The 27,043-nt window shown below is 44.3% G+C and overlaps 1 protein-coding gene and 1 long non-coding RNA gene across 3 annotated transcripts in view; one reads left to right on the top strand and one right to left on the bottom strand.

Annotated features, from left to right (window-relative positions):
- ANXA13 (annexin A13) overlaps window positions 1-27,043 on the top strand; it is a 51,620-nt gene that overhangs the window by 2,126 nt on the left and 22,451 nt on the right. The window contains exon 3 of the mRNA XM_043601703.1: window positions 21,722-21,797. Coding sequence (XP_043457638.1) covers window positions 21,722-21,797 — 76 coding nt within the window. The remainder of the gene's footprint in view (window positions 1-21,721; window positions 21,798-27,043) is intronic.
- Window positions 255-27,043, bottom strand: LOC122495784. Of its 2 annotated transcripts, XR_006300572.1 has the most exons (6): window positions 25,276-27,043; window positions 23,685-23,865; window positions 22,039-22,172; window positions 21,701-21,783; window positions 2,019-2,108; window positions 255-933 (listed from the first exon to the last, which is right to left on the bottom strand). It is a non-coding gene; the product is annotated as an uncharacterized LOC122495784 (long non-coding RNA). The 2 variants fall into 2 exon arrangements; XR_006300573.1 differs by lacking the exons at window positions 255-933; window positions 2,019-2,108 and adding an exon at window positions 15,836-16,832 and having other exon boundaries at window positions 25,276-27,036.

Here is a 27,043-nt window from a genome sequence, read left to right as displayed (position 1 = left end):
AAATACAAGTTGCTAATGTGCAAATAAATGCATGTTATTGATTTAGCATAATAGACCATGTTATTTTGCCGGGATTAAATGACTACACTCAATGTTAAAATGGTCCTGATGGCTATAATGTGGTTTCTTCTGTGTTGCAGCATGTCTAAAATATGATGTGGTGCACGATTTCTTAGTTCTACTATTATGTTTCTCTATCCAAAACTGAGCAACTTTTGTTTGTAAGACTCCCTATAAAACAATCGGGGCTTCTCTTGGCTAAAATGTGTGATTTTTGTATTAAACCTCCCTCTGTTCTCTGTTCTTTTATCATTCGCTTGCAACAATTAAAATATGGCTATTCGGCATATACACATTCATAAATAGAAACACAAATGCAGGCGTTGAAATCATGTGCTAGCCTTGGTCATCCTAATGACTCAATATGCTTTATATTTAGTTTTTAAGTTATTACCAGCAGTAAATACATATTTTAAAAGCCTACTAGGAAAGTTACAAAGTCCCAAGGATATGTCCACAGACCAGGATGCACAGACAGATGCTTGACAAACAATACTCCAAAGCCAGTAGGATATTGGCCAGGAAATTACATTTTCCAAGGTGCTGTGATACAGAGGGCTTCCTAGCCAATTCTGAGAATTGAAAATTTACTTTTTTGTTTTGCGCTTTCCCCCAATCCCTTTGCCTTCATTAATGATTCTTTTCAACTGAAGACATTGTGTTTGTGACTAACCTATTTGGAGCAGTAATAATCGCGATTACTATCATTTGCTAATCAAGCAATATTCAAAGAGTTTGCTTAGCCTAGAGGACATGACCTTGTGCTCAGTGAGCTTTGTGCATAGACAGAAAAATAAGATCCACAGGAAAATCTGCTCAGATTTAGCTAGATGATTCTTCTCTTGTGTGGGTTGTTTTCAGAAGAATCGTTATCTGGAGGAAAATAGAAAATTGAAATCAATAGTGAAATCCCTTCGCCATTGGAGTGTGGCTGTGGCGTATGGGCAGAGCAATAGGGAGGGAGCCATGGACAAACTCAAGAGGACAAATGATTTCTGGAAAATTATTTTCAAGGCACTGGGCACGACTTGCCTTGCTACTCCAAGTGTGGTCTCTGGACTAGTAGTAGCATCTACATGGCCTGGGTGCTTGTTAGAAATGCAGAACCCAAAGCTCCTGAAGACCTATCGAATCAGATCTGCGTTTTAGCAAGATCGTCAAGTGATTCTTACGCACAGTACAGTCTGAGAAGCACTAAACTGGGGAATTCGTGCTCACAGTTGGCCGCACATTGGAATCACCGGGGGAGTTTTAAAAAACACTGAATCCTGAGTTCTACCCCCAGAGAGTCTGAATTACTTGGTCTGGTGGTTGGTCTGGGCACTGGGATTTGCAAATGCTCCCCAGGTGGTTCCAAATGTGCAGCTGTGTTTGAGAAACGCAGAACTGGAGCATAACACTATTCTTACAAGAACAGATCAGCATACCGCCAATGAAAGCAGGTGTCATTATAAATGTCCATAAGTGAAAACCGACTTGTAAATGTTAGAACATCTGCTCAGCGATCTGCCATGCTGTTTGTGAGCATGCCACATTTTATGACTTGCTTGTGCCAATATTTAGCCAATGTAAATATTGTCTAAAATGGAAAACAGTTTGGGACTTGGAGCAGATGAACAGGCAAGCTCCGAGGCAGGTGGATTAGGAACACCCAGGAGGGAATTAGGAACACATGAGGTGGGAATAGGTCCAGATGCCTGGGAAAAGAAGGTAGGCTCTGGAGGGAAGTGAAAATGTGGGAGTTTGGGATAAAGTAAGTATGGCTTTAACCAAGAGTGTGCATTGAAGTGTGATTCTCAAACCCTAAAGAAACCACGAAAGAAACTAAGACCACACAGTCCTACCTCTCCTATCAGGAAATCATTTATCCCCCCAAATTAGTCCTGAACACCACCGTGGGTATAGAAGGAAACAAAAAGGGCCTCTGATGTCAAAACAGGACATGCACGAAAGCATACCTTCTTCCTTTAAAAACAAGCCTCCCACTCAAAGTTGGCTGCATTTGAGACACAATCACACACGATGTTGGCCTTAGGGGTTTCTTGTCTCTGGAAGATAAAAAGCAGTCATTTGAAAGTCATTTAAATTTTTTTTAACGTTTATTTATTTTTGAGACAGAGAGAGACAGAGCATGAATGGGGGAGGGGCAGAGAGAGAGGGAGACACAGAATCTGAAACAGGCTCCAGGCTCTGAGCTGTCAGCACAGAGCCCGATGCGGGGCTCAAACTCATGAACTGTGAGATCATGACCTGAGCAGAAGTCGGCCACTTAACCGACTGAGCCACCCAGGCGCCCCCATTCTAAAGTCATTTAAAGGTGGGGGGAAAGTTTGCCAAGGACAAATATACCAATGGAAGGAAGAACTTGCAAACTGAAAAACTGACACAAGAGCTTTAACACTGTAGGAGCCTGGGCGGGGCCGTTGGCCACTTGGTGTAGGGGATGGAATCTGGCAGATGCTTGCCCTGCTGTACAGCACCCAGAACTCAAATTCCCAGTGATGGTGGGCATAACTGGAGGCTTCAAGGGGGCCTTCTGGAAGGATGATGAGGATAACTGACATTTCTCAAGTGCTTGCTAGACTGTGAGCTGCTCTGGGGGCCCGGGCTGTGTGCATGAACTCTGAGCCCTTCACTCTACCAAGTCCCCCATGTACACGTGTCCTTTTGGTCCTTTGGTCCACACAACTCTGTGAGGGAGACAGGATTATTATCCCCTTTGCAATCTGGGGAAAGTGAAGCACGGAGAGATGAGGTAATTTGACCAAGGAGAGGTGAAGCATGCATTTGGATTTAGGTAGAAATTCTTCACATTATACCAACTAGATGCTAACCTACTGGGATTTCTAAATCTGTTGAAGTGGACCATTATCTCCTCTTTACCCCTGATCCTGAGCTTCCTCCTCTTCCCCTAGATCTGATGCTCCCCGTTAGTGTTTCCATGCTACTCTGTGTACAATGTCATCACTCCCCTCCCACAGGATTTTAGAACTAGCTGTTCACACATCCTCCCCAGACTGGACTGATGGCTCACTGGGGGTAGGACAGTGTCTTGTTCATCTCTCTATCCCCATTACTGACACAAACCCTGGCACATAGCAAATGCTCAATAAACGTGTGATCAACTCATCAGTTCATTATGTTTTACGGGAAAGGCTTACTCAAACCAATGTTTTACTCATTTGGAGTCCAAATCCCTATGACCAGTTACACCCCCCACCCCGACCAATGTGTGAGTAAGGTTCTCCTGTATCTGTACGTTTTAAAAACTCCACAACTAATTTCTAATGTACCCAAAGTTGAGAACCATGGGTCTTATGTCACGTGTTCCTCTAGTGCAGGCAGGGATGTGCCCAAATGTGGCCCCCAGGCCATCAATGGAATAACCTAGGATCCGTTAGGAATGCAAATTATTGGGCCCCACTCCAGATCTATAGAATCAGAACCTCTGGGGCAAAGGCCCAGCAACTGCACCTGAACAAACCTTCCGGGTGATTCTGATGTACACTCAAGTTTGAAAATCAGTGTTGAGGGGCACCTGGGTGGCTCAATCAGTTAAGCATCTGACTCTTGATTTTGGCTCAGGTCATATCTCACAGCTCATGAGATCGAGCCCCACATTGGGCTCTGTGCTGATAGTGTGGGGCCTGCTTGGGACTCTCTCTCTCTCTCTCTCTCTCTCTCTGCCCGTCCCCCGCTCCTCGCTCCTTCTCAAAATAAATACATAAACTTTGGGGAAAAAAAGGAAGAAAGAAAATCAACTTTGAAGCAAAAGCCTCTCACAGGCATAGGCTGGAGCTGTGCCCCAGCTTTGACTGAACCATTCCCATCACTCAGCCTGCAGAGATGCCCGGATGATGGCTTTTAAAGCCTACTTAGTCCCACACCCTCCTCCAGGGCCTTTGACACCAAAAGCAGTCCAGGAAACTGCCCCATTCTGCCCCTTCCACTGACCCCAGGCTGCAGTCTCTCCCACAACTCATCCTAGCGCTGCATGGAGAAAAGCAAGCTCGAGTCCCTCTGCCAACAGGGGAAGGAAACCACTCTTCATCCTCGTTATCAGTTCAACACATTTTTTTAAAGAAACTCCCATGAGCCAGGTGCTGTTTGAGGCACCACTGATAAAAAGGGGAATAAAAGAGCACAGTCCATGCCCTCTGAATGGCTCACAGTCTAGCAAGGGAGGCAAACAAGTAAACAATTACAACGATGTGCAACGAATGCACTAATAGAAACACGTCCGAAACTTAGGGGAGAGAGTGATTCTGTGTGGGAGGAAGGAGTGGGAGAGGCTTCCTAAGGTGCAGAAGGGCAATCTTTACGGTGCCAGAATACGTGCAGAGAGGTACAAGAAGGCTCTTGCCCTGCAGAGCACTGAATCCGTCAAACATCACCTGCCTGTGCAGCTGCTAGCCCCTCCCCCTGGCCGGGAGCTTCTGCAGCCCCGCACTGCCACCGCTCATCACGGCTCCATCACTGGGGCTTGACACATAACAGGCGCACCACGCATATTTTTGATAGATCACTGATCAGGGAGCAGCGACTCCGGATGCACAGGGGTGTCCTAAAGGCCCTTGTTTGCTATGCAAAGTGTATTGGTATCCTAGGGCTAATATGCAAAGGGCCACAAACTGGGTGGCTGAAAGCAATGGAAATGTATTCTTTCAATGTTCTGGTGTCTAGGGATTTAAAATCAAGGTGTTAGCAGGGCCACCGTTTCCTCTGAAGACTGTAGGGAAGAATTCTTTCTTGCCTCTTTCAGCCTCTGGTGGCCCCAGGCATTGTAGTCCTTGGCTCAGGGCAGGAGAGTCCCAATCTCATGTTCCCATGTTCCCATGGCCCACCCCTCTATTTCTCTTCTTCTAAGGACCCCAGTCACTGGATTTAGGACCCATTCTAAATCCAGGATGATCTCACCCATGATTCTTAACTAATTACCTCAGCAAAAACTCTATTTCCAAGTAAGGTCACGTTCTGAGGTTCCAAGTAGACATGCATTCAGGGAGCATACTATTCAACCTACTACACCAAGGAAATTGGTTTTTTTTTGCTTTAGGCCAGTAGTGTTTTCTAAACGACGTACATCAGATTCCTTTGGAAGGTTTGTTTAAACAGAGAGCTGGGCCCTATCTGCAGAGTGTCTGATTCAGTAGAGCAGGGCCCCAAATTTTACATTTCTCACAAGTTACCTGATGATGCTAATGCTGCTGGTCCAGGGGCTACACTTTGAGAACTAGTATCTTAGGCAATAGAGGAGCCATAACTAATCTCAGACAAGGGAATGACAAGGTCAGAGATGCACTTTGGATGGACCATGCTAGAAGCTAGTAGAGAAAGTTTTGGAGAGATTCCTGACCAAAGGCAAATAAAACACTTAGGAGGCAGTGGCCCTGGAGAAAGATGATGAGCCTGTGTTCCCAACTTAAACAGTGGCAGTGGGATCAGAGAGAAGAGGACTGATGGGAAGGTCAAATAGATGTAACTGGCTAAGTGGACAGGTAGGTGAGGGACAAGGAGGACTACAGAGTGACTCGGGTACCTGGCTTATGTACCCAGGTGAATGGGGTGCATCCTGGGGATAGAACAAACTGGAAGTTTGCTCAATTCGAGGATGAATTTGGCTTTGGGATCTGCTGAGTTTGAGATATCCGTGGGACACCTGGGTTTAACACCTAGCAGGTAGCTGGATCTGAAACTCAAGAGAGAAGGCTGCACTTGAGGTAATTTGAGGAGTACAAATTCATAGTTGTTTTGTTTTCAAGTCAGTATGTGAGTACAAGCAGTAGACTACAAGACTAAGAGTGGCTTAAGTAACAAAGACATTTAATTATTAGCCTTCATACGAAGTCTGAAAGCAGGGGATTCCAGTGTTGGTCGAGTGGCTCAGTCACATCATTAAGGACCCATGCCATGTCTACCTTTCCATTCTGCCACCCTTGATGTGTTCGCAGCAGCTCCCCTCATGGGTACAAGATAGTGGTCTGTGTTTAAGTTCATGATCACACCCGATAGGATCACAAGTAAGAGGGAAGGGGACAGAGAAAAAAATACGTTTCTTCTTACCACTCCCCTATCACTGAGAATAATCTTTTTGGAAAGCCCCCAAGCAGGCATCACATCCCATCTCATTAGTCAGAGTTGGTCAAAAGCCTGTCCCTAGACCAATCACTGGCCCAGGGGAAGAGGACAGCCATGAATCGTGATTCATCCCTGGGGCTGGAGATATCATCTTGTCAACTAGCGCATTCTTCCTCAATCTCACTCTCTCGCTCTCTCTCCTTCTTTCTACATGTTGGGCTCATTCTCTCCCACTGAAAATGAACCTTTTCTTTTTCCCCAGTGGTGTGGGAGGCAAAAGTTGTTGGTGAGAGAGAGGCATGGCCACAGATAGTTTGGTCACCACAGAGAGGGCCATGGCCTCACGTACTCCACGTTAACAACATCAAGGAAAAGAGGGTTTTTTTTTTCCCCTAAGTTTCTATCACATGTCAGGGAAAAATTCTGATTGACTTGGGTCATGTACCTAATCCTTGAACTGTCACTGTGGCAGAGGTTGGCTTTACCAATCCTTGGGGCTTGGGGATATTGCTTTATCATATTGCTTTCTTATAACTATGATTTTTATTAATATTACTACTGCTGTGTCTGCTGCCGTATTGGATGGACTGAAATAGGGAATGATGACTCAAAGATAAGATAGAAAGGCAGTCAAATAATTCACCCTTCCTGTAATGGGGGTTTGGATGGTTGTGGTGGAAATGAAAAGGAAAATTAAAATGTTTAAAAGAATTTTAAAGAAGTAATTAATAGGGTTGGATCCAATGCATATTTAAAGTCTTACCAGGGGAAAGAATAACATTCATTGTTTTGATTCTGATGGAGACAGAAATTTGCTCAAAGCAAATTTAGCTATTTTACCTTGTTTCCTTTTTAGCAAATCAAAACTTGTCCACATACTGTTGGCTATGCCTTTTACACAGCACCATTCAATGCTGTAATGACCCAGCTCAGCCCCCACTATTTTCTCTTTCTAATTCCGTCTACCCACTTATCATTGACTCTTGAGGACTCCAGAGTACACTTGCTTCTTTTTTTCCTGCAAGCAATGAATCCCAAGTTTATACTCTCATTGAATTGGCAGAAAAACGGCCTTTGGCAATAGAAGAAGGAAATGGATAGTTCTTTTCTAATGAGAAAAGTGCTTCATTTTTCATAACTCTTGAAGGCATGGTTCCTTTCATGGTTGAGGAATGACCATCATCTCCCCACAATCACCTTATCCTCCAAGTTCATTTTCATTGATGCAATACAGCAGTAATTGGATATCTGGAGTTTTAACACTCTTTAGAGGTCTCTGACTCCCAAAACAATCTGTGGACAACCTCAAAGCAGTCACTTTCCCCCAGGATGCGATCTTGTTTCCATACAGGGCATGTAATTCCACCTCTAGTAGAAACTCTGAGCTGTCCAGCCCACCACAATACTAAAGGGCCCCTAAGAATGAGTCAGCTGAGGCTGCCTGATGAGGCCCCTGCCAGCTGAGGCTGTGAAGCCTACAACTGTGATGCAGACAAAGAACAGAGGATGATGACAGGATGATGACCAACTTTAAGTCAGATTCTTCCTCCTAGTTACCCAGTTACCTTTCAGATTTGTCATCTAGTTTCTTTGAAATAAAATTAAAGGAAGAAAGACATCATGGTCCACTTCTAATCCTCCCTTTTATGTAACCACAGCAATTCGCTCTTTGTCACTGGGGACCTTGCCTTTGTCAGTACCTATGTGCCATTTGCACCAGAAGCCCAGCCTTCTCAAGACCTTTTATTTATTTATTTATTTTAATTTTTTTTTAACGTTTATTTATTTTTGAGACAGAGAGAGACACAGAGCGTGAACAGGGGAGGGGCAGAGAGAGAGGGAGACAGAGAATCTGAAACAGGCTCCAGGCTCTGAGCTGTCAGCACAGAGCCTGACGCGGGGCTCGAACTCACAGACCGTGAGATCATGACCTGAGCCGAAGTCGGACGCTTAACCAACCGAGCCACCCAGGCGCCCCTCAAGACCTTTTAAAGAAACATGTTTATAGCATTGTTGCAGTCATTAGGCCAGGGTGGTAGACACTCATCATGTTAGATCTTGGCACTATTGATATTGGAACCAGAAAATTCTTCTGTGAGGGGATGTTCTGTGCCTTATATGATGGTTTAGAGGAATTGCTGATCTCTAGGATTAGAGATAAGTAGCACTCCCTTACTTATGACTACAAAAAATGTCTCTAGATACTGCCAAATGTCCCCAGAGAGACAGAATTGCTTCTGAGACACAGACCTTAGGGAAAGCAAGGCAATAGGGCAGGAGATGACCCCATAATGTCTTTATCTGACTGAACTTCTACCAGCAACCATGTATTCCTGCCCCTCTGGCCTAGATATTCCCTCACACTGATTGCCTTTCTTATCACAGGGTAGAGCCAATCCATCTTCAAGATTGACCCTTGTCCTCCTGATAGTGACAACAGCAGGCGAGAGGCAGCGGTTTCCCCCCCAAAAGACTGTTAATCCATAAGTAATTCTGATGGCCAGAGTGAGAGAGGCTTCTCTACAGAAATATCCAGCACTGAGGCCGTTGAGCTGAGCTAAGTTTTCCTGCCCAGATGAGCAGTGCTCAATGGAAAGTCACTGATTGAAACAATCATGAGTCCATTTGTTCACCTCTCCTTTGAGTGTAGCCCCTGAAAGGACTGCCCCATATAGTCTCCCTATATCAGAGCTCAGTGCATGGTGGGCCAGTCACATTGTTTGTACTTCTGAATATCTTGTCAGTACCTTCAGAAATGATGGTGCCCACCACCTTCGGGCGCTAGATGTTGGAGAGTCTTAAGGTCAGATCTCCTTAAGGTCAGGTCCCCACCTTCTAGTCACCTTTTGATAGGTGACCAACTCAATGTATCACACCAACTCAATGCATAATGCCAACTCAACTCACACCAACTCAATGTATAACGCAGAAAGCATAGCCTGAGAAAGTTTGTCTTTCTGGAAAATGATCTAACAATATCAATCTTCATTAAAAGTGGTCTCAAAATGCCAACGTATAGATAATCCCACGTTTAGAAGACAGGTCATTTACTTTAACTGAAAAGTTTCACTCATTTTTCAAGAATACACAGTCAGCATACATATGTAAATCATATCAAGATCTGATTCAAGTGGATGTTTTTTCTATTTTCAGACTTATTTGCCAAATGATGCAAATATTCCTATCCATTTAGAATGATGGCCAAACACATATTTCATACATGTCACTTTTTAAAAAAATTTTTTAAATGTTTATTTATTTTGAGAGAAAGACAGACAGTGTGAACAGAGGAGGGATAGAGAGACACACAAAATCCAAAGCAGGCTCCAGGCGCTGAGCTGTCAACACAGCCCTGATGTGGGGCTTGAACCCACAAACTATGAGATTATGACCTGAGTTGAAGTCAGACGCTTAACCGACTGAGCCACCAAGGTGCCCCTCGTATGTGTCACTTTAAAATTGCATCTCTGAAAGGATAGATCAATAGTGTAACAGTTCTATGTGTTCTGATCACCTTTTAAGGTTAGCTAGAACTCTCAGGCTTCCTACACACTGACTGGCTATCCTGTCGACCTCCTTGATTAACAGATCTCTGAAAGGGTCCAAATGGGCAGACGATCTAAGAATGGAGGAATCAACTTTGCTATGACCATGGAGAATGCTAATAGAACAATAAGTACATGGTGAAATACCAAATACTCTTATACGATTGAAACTGTGTTTTGTTTTTTTTTTAATTTTTTTTCAACGTTTTTTATTTATTTTTGGGACAGAGAGAGACAGAGCATGAAGGGGGGAGGGGCAGAGAGAGAGGGAGACACAGAATCGGAAACAGGCTCCAGGCTCCGAGCCATCAGCCCAGAGCCCGACGCGGGGCTCGAACTCTCGGACCGCGAGATCGTGACCTGGCTGAAGTCGGACGCTTAACCGACTGCGCCACCCAGGCGCCCCTGAAACTGTGTTTAAATAGACCCCACAGAGTACAATGCAATATATATATTTTTTCTAATTAGTAGTCTCCTTTTTGCTCTATAAGCATTTAAGTAGATTTTGATTTAAAACAACAACAAAAAAAGCAAGACTTAAAAAAAAAAGTCAAATGTATTGTTCCAAGGAAACCATGCCTAAGAAACAATCAACTTAATGAAACAATATGCCACTATCACCCAAGATTCATGTTTAAAGATGTGAATGGCCCCTCTGTTGTGTTTCAAATTGCCCATCAATGTCTACTAAACATGCCCGTGGAAATGTTGCCAGAATCTTTGTGTTTCTGAATCCGTGAACAGTACAATACTTTGCATTCATGCTAATTAGTTTCAAAGTACAAATGAGTAGCCAGTGAGAGGTAAAAGAACATTGTCCTGAGAGGGAGGGCTCCAGATTTTTCCATAAGCAAGTAAGTGACCCTGTGCAGATGACTCAACAATTAGGCCTCAGTTTACCTGTAAAATGAAAGGACTGGATATACATTCAATGTTTCCCAAACTTCAGATTTGAATACGACTTTCATGAATGTTGCCAAACACATATGCTGTCTATGCTGCTAATAGCTCTGTTATCTCTTTTCTTTAAATTCCCTCATTTTTTTGACATAAAAAATTAATCTTAAAGAGAAACTTTATGTTAGTATCATAAATGGAAAATCAATTACCAGTTGATATAAATGTGGACAACTAAATGAAGGCAAAAAGACTATATTAAATTCTAGCTAAATACTACTGCCAGCTGAAGGCTCAGATTCTGTCATCTGTTTTCTGATTAAAAAAATCTATTTGCATAAAGAAGAGAAGGGGTTGGGAAAATAATTATCTCAGCCTTTGTGTGCCACACAACCTCTGTTACAACTATTCAACTCTGCCACTGAAGTGTGAAAGCAGCCTTTGACTAAATGTATATGAGTAGGTTGGCTATGTTCCAGTAAAACTTTATTTATAAAAACAGATGATGGGCCAGAATTTGACCATAGCCCATAGTTTGCCAATCTCCGGGTTGAAAGAGTGTGAAAGACATACTATCACGAGGCAAAGAATGACTCAATATGATGAACTGAGAGAGAATTTTAAAAAGAATTCCTTTTTCAGTTGAAAGTCCAACAGGCTTTAATACATTCAGTGTTCCATGTCACCCATTTTGAAAACCCTGGGTTGAATTTCTACCCTCAGAATCTATGATAAACCTCTTCCCTTTATCTTTTGCTCCTTTAATAAAGTCTAGGATTTCTTATTTGTGTAAAGCCTCAGCACATTTTTAAGTTGTCTTTCTGATTCATTGGGATGTCAATGGGAAAGTTTCTAATTTCTGTCAGACCAGTGGGTCCTAACCCTGGCTTCACGTTGGAATTATCTGGTAAGTTTTGCAAATACTTATATCAGAGATTCTGATTTAATAGGATCAGGTTGGGACTCAGTCATTTGTCTATTTTAAAACATCTCAGGGCGCCTGGGTAGCTCAGTCTGTTGAGTGTCTGACTCTTGATTTCAGCTCAGGTTATGATCCTAGGATCATGGAATTGAACCCCACATCAGGTTCCACACTGAACATGGAACCTGCTTAAGATTCTCTCTCTCTCTCTCTCTCTCTCTCTCTCTCTGCCCCCTCCCCTGCTTTCTCTCTCTCTCTCAAATAATTAAAAAAACTATCTCAAATGATTCTGATGTGTATCCAGGGTTGAAAAGTTATCCATCTGTGTTCAGGGCATCTTCCTCAGAGTCCACTATTTCCTCCATAGGTCTTAAGTCTAAGAGCATCAAATTCTATTTAGCTCAAACTATTCCAGACCTAAAAGCGTTAGGCATTCACTTTCATTTGTGTTTCTTGTTAAGCCTCCAAGTGAGGTCCAGTTGAGCTCTCCCAGGTGTCCTGATTAAGTTTACTGTTCCTTTTATCATTCTCTCTGCTTCATTACCCTAGGAGGCTTGACATCATTATCAGTTCAAGATGTCTAACTGGATAACTCCACTCTCCCCCTCTTCTGTCTCCACTCTTGCCACTGACCCCTGACATTGATACAAACTAGAGTAAGGCCAGGATGCAAAGGAAAAGAGATGTGGCATATTCTGTAACATACAAAGGAAGAAGATTCTTCCGCCTCTAGAAGGGAAGAGAAATACCCTATAGCTGCAGAGAATTCAAATGAGCTTCCATCAATATGTAAACATTTACCAAGTGCCTATAATGTGCCAGGCATTATGATAGGTGCTGGATATGACAAGGAATATGACATGGTTCTTGGTTCCAAGAGGTTTACAATCTAGGGAGGGAGATAAATTAGTGAATAAATATAATAATGTATCTTAAGAAGATCTTATAGAAGTCTCTAGAATGGAGTATAAGCACAAAAAAGAAACTGGTGTGCCAGAAAATGTTTCACAACCAGCTCTTGGGGCGGGGGAGGACAAAAACCCAATTTGTGCCATGAGCCAATTTCCATAGTATAAATATGAAATCACAGCTGATTTCAAGTTACCAACATGGCCTCACTGAACACAGAGTTGGGAAGAGATGCACACAATTGTCTCTTGAAAGCTTGCAAAGTCAGCTCCAGCTTGGGTGACCAACCATCCTGATTAGCCTGGAAACATCACAGTCTTAGCACTGAAAATCTCACATCCTAGGAAACCCTGAGTCTTGGGCAATCAGTTGGCCACCTTAGGCCCAACTGGCAGAAAGTCCTCAATCCTTCCCAAGAGGGTCATAAGTGGTTTCAGAGAGGAGATACAGGTTCAGCAAATTCCCTTAAGTAGATACATTCTCCACTGTTGCCAGTGGACTCAACAGTGGGCAACCAGGTGTTTAAGAAATGGAGGAGCATGAGGCCCGTGCTGTCAACCCCCAAACCCCTTGGCCCTCTGAGGACTAGGGAAGTTACAGTGAGGAGCCTGCTTGCAGTACCCCTCCTCTTCCTCCCCCACTGAACACTCATGGACCCTTCCTAATAAGGTAAATCTGCAGTCAGTTTGCCCAGATTCCGGCAGGTAGGGAGAAATGAAATTTTACCTATGAAAACATGTGACAGTTTATCAGGCTGGAAAGCAGTCACCCCTAAGAATAAACATGCTGGAAACCTTGATCATCCTTCTGGCCTCATGCTTTTCTGTCTTCAGACTGCCTCTGCTAAATTTCAACCCCTTGGCACACCACAGTCCCTTAGCTATGATCTCTCCACTACTCAAAGGGCAAGATGTTTTAGTAAACAGGGAACAGGAAGGTTTGAGGTAAGATGGGGAAGGAGGAGGAAAAGGAGGAGGTGTCCTGACAGCCTGCTAGAGAAGGGCAGAAAAGCCAATTTCTCCCCTGCCAGCTCTGGATCATCATAATGAAATCTCCCTGCCCAGAACCCTCACAATATCTTTTCATATGGCTTTGTTGAGATATAATTGACATACAACATCACATAAATATAAGGTAAACAGTGTGTTGATATGAGACACTTATATATTGCAAAATGATTACCACTATAACCTTAGCTAATGCCTGTATTATGCATAACTACCATTTCTTTTTGTGGTAAGAACATTTAAGATCTACTCTCTTAGTAATTTTCAAGTATATAGTACAGTATTATTACTATAATCACTATGCTGTACATTAGGCTCCCAGAATGTATTCATTTTATAACTGGAAATTTGTACACTTTGATCAACATCTCCCCTCTCCCCCACCCCCATTCTAGTCTCAGTTTCTGTAAGTTGGCTTGATATTCATTTTGTGTGTAAGTGTAAGTGTGTGTGTGTGTGTGTGTGTGTGTGTGTGTGCACCACGTCTTCTTTATCCATTCATCTGTTGATGGACACTTAGGTTATTTCCCTGTATTGGCTATTGTGAATAATGCTGTAGTGAATCACATTGTCTTATTTCATCTTCCCAAGATTTTGCTACATAGGTATTAGTCTTAGTTCACAGATGAAAAGCAGAACACATGATTCCATTTGACTCAAAAAGATACTGAGAGCAGAATTTGACAACAGTGCCTTCCTGCACATATGCTCTGCTCACAGGGAGAGGCTATCCATTTTGCCTTGCAAATAGTGGTAGCTGGCCTTCATTTTCCACTTCACTTCCTATTGTCTCATCAAGAACATTTCCTGATCTCACAGCTATGCAAGGGGTCCTTGGCTTCCCTGATCAGTGGACAAATCACAGGTCTTAGCCGGTGTATCTATAAAATACTAGCATTCTGAGGGTTGGACTGAGATTTTCTACCATTAAATTTAAAAATAATAATTTTGAAAGAGACAAAAAAATTAGTTAATGAGAAGCCAATGGTGGAATTTCTGGATCCAGATTGTGTAGGTTTGAATTCCATCAGTTAGTAACTGTGTGATTCAGATAACTTATTAACCTTTCTGTTTCTTGTTTTTCTCAACTGCAAAATAGGAGGTAATAATACTTACCTCAAAGGGTTTTTGTGAGGATTAAGTTGTCTGGGCCAGTGCCTGGCACATAGTAAGTGCTTTGTATTTTGCTGTCATTCTCAATTTTAAGTGTTAATCCCTTAAATTTCTCTTCAACGCTTGGCCCAGCTTACTACTTATCTGTTAAGTACAAAATGGTTTCTGATTTAGGACAAAATTATGTAATCAGTTATTTTAAAGGTGCCACACAAAGCAACATGTCAGGGGCTCATTCAACACTCCATAGGAATCAGGTCAAGATGGAAGGAAGTAATAAAAATAACACTGAACACTCACCATGTGCCCAGCTTCCTGCCAAGTATGTTTGATGCATATCCTTGTAACAACCCCCAAGACCTTGTTATCTTTCAGATGGAAAAGAGACGCTTAGAAAGGGTAAGGAGAGAAAAATAGCATCATGCCAGGTTCAAGGGTAGACATCTTTGGGGGGATGGATACCAACGTGACCACGAAGAAGTCTCTTTCCCGAACTGGACCTCAGTTTCCCTAACTCTCTAACGACTAAAATCTATGCAGGTTTAGCCCAAATCACCAGCACTGGCTCAAGGCACCATTAACTAGCAGGGGCAACGGTCACTGCTTATGTTGGGGAGAATTCAGGCATGTCTGAGGCTCTCCCCGGCACAACCCTTGCCTGCCTCCACCTTGCTCCTGTTTAAAATGCCCAGGCCACCACCTGGTTCTAATCCTGGCTCTCATTTTTAATCTCCTCAGCCTCCTCCTGATTTCATGTTGGCTCCAAAAGCAACACCATTGAGATCAGTGTAACAATGAGCCCTCTGCTCTCCAGCGCTTCCTGAGAGTCCTCCTGTCTCAGAGCCTGGATACCAAGCAACCACTTTCAAATATTTACCGAGCAAATTGCAGCAAGCCAGGGCTTCTGGGGAACTGCACTGGAAAGAGCAAACAAAATGCCACTCCCGTTACATTTTGATAATACTTCAGGGCTTACAAATGACCCCTACATCCTTATGTCACTGAGCACCTCCTACGTGCCACCAACCAAGTGCTCACTGTAACCTGGCACTACATCCCCAACACGACTGCATCCAAACCTCACGCTGCCCATGCACAGGTGCACCTCGACTTTAAACCTGAGACAACAAAGGCTCAGAGAGATGGGTCAGCTTGCCTGGGGCGGGGGTCGTACAACCAGTAAGGAGCAAAGCATAACTGAACGCTGTAGGTCCCACTCCCAAGTCCACATTCCATCGTTGTGTATTGTTTAGATCCATCATGTCCGTTCTGCAGTAGTTCAGTGGCAGGTCACCCCTCCTTATTTGTGTACGTATGTATGTATGTACGTATATATGTGTGTATGTACATACGTATGTATTATGCTTGCCTAACTCATATTTCATGAACGAGCACAGATGTCAATCTCTCCCTAAAAATTCCCCTTCCTCCTCTCAGCGATATGCACCCAACATCCATGCCCCATTATAAACGGAATTGTCATTGATCTTCTTGCATGTTTACTTCCCTGGGGACAAGACCTGCGCTTCATTGATCAAGTCCCCCTCACCAGGGCAGTGCTGGCCCCACAGCAGACCCTCACTACTTGTCTGTTGAAGGAAGGGGAGGGAGGAAAAAAAGAGGAGGAAAGAAGAAGGAAGCGGGCAGAGAAGAGGAACCATTCAGAGGAGATTCTAATTTGCCTGTGGCGTATTGCTTTTTAATTAATTCCCATGTCTCTCGTGAGAAGTATATTCTTGTTTCCCAGTCTTGATGCTCTCCAAATACATCAGGTCACCAGGACTGATGAGTGGGAGTGGCCTTAAATAGGAGTGCGCTTAAGGCTGGGTCCTGGAACATCCTGGTTACCACATAATACATAGCAACAGTCTGCCAATCATATCCCTCAGCTAAATTTTCACAAACTCCATCTCCAGAGTTTGCTGCAAGCTGGAGGAAGATTTTCTTACAATGTTCCCTTTGATCCCAAGAGTTAAGCTTTCCTTGACCTGGACCAGGAGAGAAGCCTTTGGTCAGCTGTCTGTGTCACCACTCTGGCCCTTGTGGCTGGTGGGGCAGGGTAGGGGATGTGGTATCTGAATTGGTACAACAGCCAACCTCCCTCCTAGGCACTCGATGTGCTGAAGTTGGCCTGTCTCTGAGTCATTTCACAGAGTGGGTGTTTTCGGCATTCATTCTGCTTCCAGGCTCATAGCATCTCAGTTCATTTTGTATAACGCCTCCTTCCAGAAAAATGGATCATTCATTTCCTTGTTTAAGATGCAGGAACATGGAGACACAGAGAAGTGACATGTAGACATGCTGGAAGGAAGGAAGGAAGGAAGCAAAAACAAGACTGAAAGTCCCCAGCTCATTTTTGCACCAGGCAGTGCCTCTTGTAGAGTTCATGGTATTCGCTCCCATTGTGAGCCTGACTGGTACATTGGCAAGTGACCCACCCGGGCTGCATCTCAGTGAGATCCTCACACTCCATGAGGTGCCAATTATCACACTAATCAAATGAGGCCGTTAATAAAATGTGTTGGGTGTCATCCCAGGTCACCTGACTCCGTGCAGCCTGAATTGTGAACCACTTCACTGCCTGGTGTGAAATATGTGTCTGGAGCTTTAGATCCAAACTGCAGGTGATCAATGAAAAACCGATCCTTAGAGTGCCATTTACAAGGTAGAAACCCTGTGAGCAGGAGACGGTTTCAAATATTCTAGAAGGTTCTTTGCTGATCTGCCTTCCATTATTAATCCTTTACATTTTTTTAAGCACATGCTCTCTGCTAGGCTTCATTTAGATGTTTGGTATGAATGACTTCATTTAAATTCTCGTAAGAGACCTATGAGTGGAAACTATTATTGGCCACATTTTGCCATGACAAAACCACAGCACAGAGGGGCTCCCAAACTTGCCGAAGGTCACATGAGTAATAGCAATTATTCTGGGATTCAAATACAGTTTCGAGCACTGGAGATAGATCTACATCTTACAATTTCAAGTTTGGAAGACATCTCTCAATAGATAGATAGATAGATGATAGATAGATAGATAGATGTAAATCTTTCAAACTTGTCAAGTGGAAATATGCAGAATTGAAAACCTAACCTCACTGTAAGGCAAAAAAAAACAAGAGATGGCCCAAAGAAGCAGAGGGAAAAATTAGCAGTTCTGTGGCTCCTTATCTATCTGGCCTTTGAAATGTTATCTCGCATAAGCCTCAAATCTTACAAGGCAGACATTGTCCCTGTTTCACAGGTGAGGAAATGATCACTTAGAGGTTATTGGCTCAAGTTCACATGGCTGCTAAGGGTTAGAACCACATTCAAACTTGGATTCATGTGGGCTCAAAGCCCAGACTTCTATAATCATTTTTATTAACATCTGACATCTTGTCTTTTTAATGTGTCCCTTGAGTGTCAGTGTAAATGCTGTTAAACAACAAATCAAAAGAAAACAAAAAAGGAATGTTGTTCTGCCTCTATTTTGCTTAAAGTTGAAAGCAAGTGGAACATTGTGTATTTGCTCAAATCATCACAGTCCTATCTGTCCTCATACTGGAGTCCCCTGTACCCCCACTTTGTGCCTGACTCATACTCCTGCAGACCTGCTTTATGTGGAAGTTCTGCTCCATGGCCTCAGGTTTCAAAAATGAAATCTGATGGGCAAATGGGCCTGAGGTCCCAAAGTCAGCTGCCTGGATCGCTAACAATGAACAATGAACGGTGGAATGTCCGCTCCGTATACATTCCAGAGAAGATGGTTACCCAGCTCATTAGAACAAGCCAAGGACACCCCTTGCATCAACACTGGGTGGCACTGATGAATAATACGTCCTTTGTGGAGGCAGTCCCAGCCACGCAGAGGGGGAAATTCCTAACAGCCTATTTTCTCGCCTCCCTCCCTGCCTTTAAATAAGTCCCATCATGTGATCTCTTTATTCTGACATCAAATAGCCTGCTGTGATGAGGAACAAGACTCTTTGGATTAGGAAAGATAACCAACATGGCTAAGAGTGGTCCTTAGAAGGAACCTGGGAACTCCTAACTTCCACCTGCCTTGATGGCAGATTGAAGTGTGTCGGATGCGGACTTGTACACTGAATTTTTTAAAGATGACATAAACGTATTGCCTTATAGTTCTATAGGTTGGAAGTCCAACAGGGTCTCACTAGCTCAATACTGCATGTTCAGTTAAGCAAAAAAGAAAAAGTTGTCTCCACGTCATCTTTGCTCCTAACGTGTAGTTCAATATTCTCCCACTGCCCTCCCCACCCCCACCCCCGATATCACTGTTATTTGGGGACTAAATGACACTTCATCTTTTGGCCTTGGATAAACTAGATATGTTCAGAGGGCCCCCCCCCCCCTTTATTTTTGGCTTCTTTAACTCTATTTTTGTATCAAGGACCCACCTCACTAAAATAGTAAGGGGACGAAGGACGGAAGTGTCTCTTCATACTTGACAGAACGAGTCTACCCCTGGCTCCCCCGCAGCCATCACCTGGCCAGGGGATCTTAAGCAAGTCTCCACAAGGCTTCTGCAAGTCCTGGCTGCATCTCTGTGCAACTGAGGAAAAAATGTGTCTCTCTGGGAGAGAAGCAGCCCTGCTGGCTTAGCAAATGTAATCCCAGCTGGACTCCAGCCCCCCTGCCCCTCAGCCAGGGCACAACCTCCCTAGCTATTCACAGAGCCCTGTGCCTCTGTTTCAATTTACGTGAGGTGGGGCAAATATAAGTGTCCCACCAGATTCTTTGCCCTGATGAGGCTCAAATGACATCAGAACGGTTTATGAACAGCTTATTAAGAGGAGATGTGTGCTGCTCTGGTTCAATGGCACCTCACTCCCCGAACCTTCCACAAAATCCTTCTAATGAAAAGCAAAGACACCATTCACTCTTCTGAGATTGCCATTTGCCACTCTCCCACACTCAGAGAACTTGATCAACAGGCAGGACGGGCTCCATAGTGTCAGCCTGTGCAGGTGCACAGACCCAGCACTCAGAAAGGCCTCGCACTTGCTTTAATGCTCTGATGTCATCATTTTGAAGTTCTAAATCCATTTGGAACAAGGACCCTACATTTTTATTTTGCATTGAGCCCTGAAAATTCTGTCGATGGTCCTGCCAGCAAGCCTTCAGCAGCACCAGATAGCTTTCTCACACCACACAAGAGAGTTGGAAAGAAAAAAATGCTGAACATAAAGGCCCCCATCCTACTTAGAGCATGAGGCAGGATGGTGCATGGGACTGAGAGCATGGGCTTTAGGAGGCAAACCACGCTTGGCTTGCCTATATCCGCAAGTGTTCAGACACCTTCCTTACTTAACCTGCCTGATGTCCTTCTCTGTAAGTTTAGACTCCTAATGGCTACTCTTCTGGGTTAACAATGAAGAAAGGTCTGTAAACGAAGAAATTGTCTGGCATGTGGCAGGTGCTCAAGAGATGTAAGTCCCCTTCCCAGCATGCTTCAGAAAGAGATACTTCAAGATGGGCTGTGTAATGGAGGGATCCCATAAGGCAGAGAGATGACTGGCGGCCCTAGAAGATCCCTTTGGCTCTAGGATTACATGAATCTCTATTAAGAAAGGCCTAGAAGTCAGCCCTCCTCTATTCTGTGGATATTACTCAGAACACTTTTGGTTGCAAGGGCAGAAGCCCAACTTACTGACTTTGAGAAAGTCATAGTTTATTAATGAAAATGGGAAGAGCTAGGAAACAGGCATTGCTGCGTCCGAGGATTTATACAGTGGTATTCAGTCTCTCTTTCTCCATATTTCCACTCTTTTTGTCTCTGCCTTGCTTCACTCTGAACTCATGTCCCTTCATGCAGAGGATAAAATGGCAACCAGCAGGCCTAGACTCACTCTTTCAGCTGAACAAGCCCAGTCAGAAGACATCTCTTTCTCTATCTCAATATCAACCAAAGAAAAGACTCTGATACTGCTTGGATTATACTCCTACTCCTGAACCAGTCACAGTTGCCAGAGTGGCAGGGTTTGTGCCCACCCAAGGGCGGGACAAGGAGGCTCAAGCCTCATGACTGACAGCCCCCATGAAAACATATAAAATGGGGGAAAGGGAAGCCCCCTACCAAAGGAATAGCAATGCCAGACATTGTGCATAAGTGCAATATGTCTACTGTGCTTTATGTGGTTTATTATGCCTTCCCAATGGGGGCCAAGGAAAACGAAAGGCGGGAGAGGGGAATTGGGTAGGTGGTGTAGACAGCAGCATGATCACTCCTTCATTGAAGGGTGGGAAATAAGTGACACGTGTCATCAAAGATAATCTCTGTGAGGAAAGGCAAAGAATTGCAAAAAACACAGGGTAGGTTCAAAGCTAATAGTTGTGTCACTGCAATTAACCTCACATCTTTAAATTTTTAATAGTGATGCATTTATTTTTATGTTGCTTTTGTTTAGGCAACCAATATTGTTTTTCCATTTTAGTCCTAATAGAAAATTTCCTTTTAAAAATAACTTTAAGTAAAACCCAGCTAAGTCAGCTGAAAGAAAAATTGTAAGCAGATAATAATAACATAGACTTAGGTAGCTGTGGACAAATTAGTGCATCTATTATACCAATGACTGAAGTAAAAGGAGAAACCCTAACTTAGTATACGAACAGAACTTTCTCTCCCTGAGGAACAGTAAAAACCAGTAACTCTGCTATTTCTGGTCGGTAGGTGTCTCTGGCAAACTAAATGTTATGTCTCTCATTGTGTGGATGGCAAAGCTTTAGCCCAGGTCACCAAATGGATGGATCCGTCATAAAATCTTAGAACCCTCAGCTTCTGCCTGGCAACACTTACTCCCTAGACACACTTATGTCTCATGACAAGAGGGTAGAACCAGCATTCCAGGACATTGGCCCACTGTATTATTCTCTGTTTCAGAGGCAGTCACACAAAGGTAGGCTTGATGTCAAAATGGCTCAACCCAGAGATGGCCAGGCTGATTGTCCTTATGAACAGAGAGGCCCATTGTCAGTGGTCTTCCAAGGCCAGCTGGCTCCAAGGAGTACCAGTCGTCTCTCTGGGGCCAGAGTTTCCCAAGCTGATTTCCGCATGTACCTATGTATAAAGTGGCAGCTGGTCCCTCATTTGGATGACTTCTTCATCTTCTAAATAGCTGCCAACATCAGCCAGAGATAATTCAAGAATGCCCATATTGTCCACTTACCTTTTCAATTATTTTCTCCAGGCCAAAGCAAGAAGTCATCAAGGTTTTGATGTGGATCAGGATGCCAAAATGCTGAACGAAGCCTGCAAAGGAATGGGTATGGAATCTATTTTGTTTTTAAATTTACTTTTGAAGTTGATTATATTTGATCTCTTGTCCAACTTTCCCATGATCTTAGGAAGATGACCTCCCACTGATCTTGTACATTCCGAACTAACCCAAGTTAATTACCTCTAGGGTTCTCTTTGTAAAAGATACCCAAACTATAATCAGATCCTAATGCTTTTCAAGGTCCAATAGGATAGTTAAAAACTGGATACTATGACATTGCATCTGACCTTAAGGTGGAAGAAACTTTATGAGAAGTGTAGTTATGCAATCCTAATGTCATCCAAGTCTCTCTGGTCCCTCTCATGAGAGGTGGTAGGGAATTAGGTCTGATGAAAGCTGGATTAGGGATCTGGAATGGCATCTAGAAGTAGATCGAGTAAACATAAAACAGTGGCCGAGGTCAAGAATCAAGGGTCAAGGCCAGGGAAACTATTTACATCAATGCGTCAGGTAAGTGCATAGCCAAGAATAGGAGACTGAGAAAGAGATCAGGAATAAGGTAACCCCAGTAACAAATTAAGATGAAGGGAAGAGCATCTAGGAATAAGACCATGAAGAGAGGCTCTGAGACCCAAGGAGATCACTGATGAAAAATTTCTTAGTCCCAGAAATCTGGGCTTTAGTATATTCACAGGATCGATAACAATCATTATTAATTCCAGAACATTTTCACTGCCCCCAAACGAAACCCTATTTCTATTAGCATCCACTCCCCACTCCCCCCTCCCTTCAGGCCCAGGCAATCATAATCTACTTTCTGTCTCTATGGATTTGCCTATTCTGGACATTTCATCTAAAGGGAATCATGCAGTATGTGGCCTTTTGTGTCTGGCTTCTTTCACTTGGCATATTGTTTTGCAAAAACAAGTGCTAGATTTTTACTTAGAAGTAAATCAGTGAAGATTTACTTTCCTAGGAATGGGTACTTGTGGTAGAACAAATATGACCATAAATTCCTTGAGACTCCACAGAAAGAACTAAGTTCTAAGAAGACATATTTCGCTTCAACATAAGGACCTATCTGAATATAGAATAGTCTGTCTTGCCCAAGAAATGTTGGAGAAGTCCCAAGGGAGCTGGGGCTGGAGACGACCCTGTAGGAGAGTGGTAAAAGGGATTTCTATATAGTAAGTGTTTTGGAATAAATCAGAGGGAGAGGGAGCTGGAAATGAAGGATGACAACTAGCTTGCTTGGTTTGGGGGGGGGGCATCAGAGAAAAGCTCAGCAGAGAGAAGCTGCTTCTTGCTCATATCCTGACCTGGCTCATGTTGTATTTGGACAACAGCTGCCGGGAGCCATGTTTGCCTGGAAGTGGCAGGATGTTTATAGTTCTGAGTTTTACTGAGTGGCTGAGCCAGCCTCACAGGTGCTTCCCTGCTGCCTCTCAAGTGAGGTCCTGACACCTGGATGTGGGTTGGAGACAGGAGCAAAGTGGGTGTGGGAATAACTCAGCTGCAGTTAATGATACATCCCTGTGCTTTCAGCCACTCGGTGCATTCAACATAGAGTACCTACTGAATGCCAAAGCCACCCAGTGTTTTCTTCTCCCTTTTGGATGTGGCTTGAAGGTGGGACCACTGTTGTGCTGATTACTGCTGTAGAGCACCTTCTATGTGCCAAGTGCTAAGCTGGGCACTGCATACACATCACCTCGTGTAACCCTTTCAACAACCCTATAAAGTTGTATTATAACAACTTAACAGAGAGAATGCTGAAGCTCAGAGGTTGTTCTCTGAAGAGAATGCCTTAAACCTGACAGCGTATGGACCCAACACCCATTATCCTTTCTGAAATGTAAAAGGATGCTTGTCATTCTCCCTCAAAGGAACACAGAAACAGTCTCTCTGAAGGAAAAGTTGCCATGAAGATTACCTTAGTTCTAGTTCATGACTTCCTAAAATGTAACGTGCTTTTGAGTCGCCAGGATGTTAACACGCAGATTCTGACTGGTAGCTCCGAGTGGTTTCTGAGATCCTACATTTCCAGTAAGCTCCCAGGTGATGCTGATGCTGTAGATCCTGAGACCACACTTTGGGAGCAAGGTCTAGTCCATCTGAGAGCCACAGAGGTTAATGCTTCTCAAGCCACACCGGAGTGGAACCAGACCTAGAACTGGGATCTGGTAACCCTGAGCCCAGTTCCCTTTCCCCTCACCAGGCATGGGAATGAACTTCAGTCCTGGGTTTGAGCCCCTGCTCTGCTACCTACTGGTGCCCCATTTCAACTGCAGAATGGGCTAATAATGCCTCCTTACAGACAGGTGCTGAGGCAGAAGGCAGCACAGTCTCAGCACGACTCTGGCCCTCATTACATGCTAATCTGCTCCTTTTAAAGGATAAACTCAGATCCAAAATCCCCACAAAGCCAATTAGATCAGTATGGGCAGCAAAGAGCACCCCCACCCCCGGAGTGGCCTTTGCTCTTTATTACTGAGAGTGTACCAGGGTGAATGGTGCTCCCCCCAAAGATATATCCACCCAGAACCTGTGAATGTGACCTTAACTGAGAAAAGGATCTTGGCAGAAGTAATTAAGTTAAGGACTTGAGAAAGGATGAAGCTGGATTACCTGGGTGGGCCCTAAATCCATTGACTAATGTCCTTAAAGGAGACAGGAGAGGGGCGCCTGGCTGGCTCAGTCAGTGGAGCCCGAGACTCTTGATCTCGGGGTTCTGAGTTCAAGCCCCACACGGGGTACAGAGATTACTTAAATAAATAAATAAAAATTTTAAAAGGAGAGAGAGCAAGAGAGGCAGAAGCAAACACTCAGGAAGAGGCCGCGTGAAGCAGAAGCAGAGAGTGGAGCAATGTTCCAGACGCTGAGCAAAGGACTGTCTGCAGCCTCCGGATGTTAGAACAGGCAAGGCACAGATTTGACCCCGGAGCCTCTGGTGGGAGTGTGGCCGACATGATTTCACACGTTTGGCCTCCGAATTGTGAGGGAATATATTGCTGTTTTAAGTCACAGGGTTTGTGGTAATTATTATAGGAGCCTCAGGAAACTGACACAGTAGACAAGTACCCTCCCTGTCATGCAAGATCCTCCCCCACTCGTTGCTTCCCCTGCCTTCCCTGCACTCCCATTTTCAACGTGTTTTTTTTTTTTTGTTTTTTGTTTTATTTTTGGGACAGAGAGAGACAGAGCATGAGCGGGGGAGGGGCAGAGAGAGAGGGAGACACAGAATCGGAAACAGGCTCCAGGCTCTGAGCCATCAGCCCAGAGCCTGACACGGGGCTCGAACTCACGGACCGCGAGATCGCGACCTGGCTGAAGTCGGACGCTTAACCGACTGCGCCACCCAGGCGCCCCACCTGCACTCCCATTTTCAAAGGAGACACTGAGGGACTGGGAAGCCCACAGCCTGCCCCCCTCCGCAGCTCAGCCAGGCCCCTGGGGCTGGCATGAGGGGCCTGTGGGGAAAGCGGAGACCCCACCGCCGCCCGCACACCACTCAGATCACTCACGTGGCACATGGGCCCCCGGTGTGAAGCGGAGGGCATTTCACACCCAGCGGCCTCCATCCTGCTGAAACTCAGCTCTGTCTCCTCCCAGAAAATTGCTGGGAGAGCAAAAGCGAGGAGGCCCTCTGGCACCCCCAAGGCTAATTATCACCCTGGGCCTGACCTCTACTGTATAATTACTCTGCAGTGTCCAATGTACAGTTGGGGCAGAGGTTCCTTCTTGTTTTCTAAAAAGTCTTTCCCAGAACTACTGGGGACTGGCCCCGGTGCCTCAAACCATTGTAAATGTTTACAGGAAACCGTTCAGCAGCACAGACTGCTTATATGACACACATATTGTGAAATGTAAAATGAGGTCATTGTTCAGTAAATCGCTTCTTGGTCGGGTAGTGGGAAAGGCTCCCAGCATAAACCTGAGACCAGATTCAAAGAGCTTGAGGGAAATCTAGTCATTTCCAGGCTCTCCCCCCAACCTCCAGGGTGATGCTAAGCCATCCCAGGATGGCGTTGGTCTCCAGTCTCACTTTCTAATGCATTCCAGGAAGGAAAATCTAAAAAACGTTATTTTTAAAATTTTAATTCAATTTTCCTGAATTATCCTGCTATGGGTTGACTCTGGCATCAGAGTAGATTTCCTATTGGTCCGAGCAGCAAGCGCAGCTTACACGAATGCAGGGACAAGGTTCCGTCATGATGCTATGCAAACGTCTCCACTCATTCAATCATTCACATTTATATGCATGAATTTAAATATCCATTCATTCAACAAGTCATCTGATGAATTTTGAGAGGCTTCTATGTGGATACAGCAGTGAGCAAATCCCCCCTCTGTCCCATGGGACGTGCAGTGTGGCATGGCAGAAATGGGACGGAGAACAGGCCATGTGAGGGACATAGAAGGTGGAGTGACTCCTCCGTTCCAGAAAAGTCCAGTGAGTTGAGTCCTGAACGAGGAACGGAGTGAAGGTGAGGATCAAAGATAAAGGTGTTCCAGGTAGAAGGAAGAGCCAGAGGTGAGAAAGAAAAGTGTTGCCTGTTCTAGGAGCTGCACGTGCTTTATGGAGAACCCAAAAGAGCATGAGTGGGAGGGACATGACTTTGAGAGGCAAGTAGGAGCTACTCTAAAAGGCCTCATATGCCCCACTGAAGAGTTGAGACTCTATTCTGGATTTGTAGGGCCCTTTATTACAAGCTTTGATACAGGTGAGCTGCCCATAAGCAAGCACATTCTAGGGACAGTGCATGCCGGCTGGAAAGGTGTGTATAATGCAGGAACCCCATTTGGATATCAGTAGTTCTGCTGAGCAATGTGACAGAGGTGAGGGTGGAGAGAAAAGGGTGGATCTGAGAGATATCAAGGAAGTAGAATAGTGAGGTCTTAGTGGTAACTAATTGGAGTGGGGTGAGGGGAAAGAGCGAGCCAGGGATGAGCCCCAGATTCTGGCTGGCACAATATAGCGAATGAGCCATCTGGGAAGCAGGAAGGCTCCTTTTAGGGATGACACCTCTAAGAATCCAGACCTGAGATGCAGAGGCCCTGGACCTGGGCAGGAGCAGCCCTCACAGAAAGAAAGGGACCGATTCAAGAGATTTTTACCAGAAAAAGAAACCCCTTCTGAGGTGAGATTTCTGGCACTCAAAAGTTAAAAAAAAAAAAAAAAATGTCACAGAGGAAGTAATTGGATACCCCTTGTAAAGCTGAAACAGCAGGAAAAAATTAAGAGGAACAACATAAATAACAGTGCTGGAAATGAACCAGAACGAGGCAGGC

The sequence above is a fragment of the Prionailurus bengalensis genome, chromosome F2 (assembly GCF_016509475.1).
Source record: "Prionailurus bengalensis isolate Pbe53 chromosome F2, Fcat_Pben_1.1_paternal_pri, whole genome shotgun sequence".
In the NCBI taxonomy this organism is placed as follows: domain Eukaryota; kingdom Metazoa; phylum Chordata; class Mammalia; order Carnivora; family Felidae; genus Prionailurus; species Prionailurus bengalensis.
Note: the sequence above shows the minus strand (reverse complement) of the source record. Positions and strands in the feature narration are given on the sequence as shown.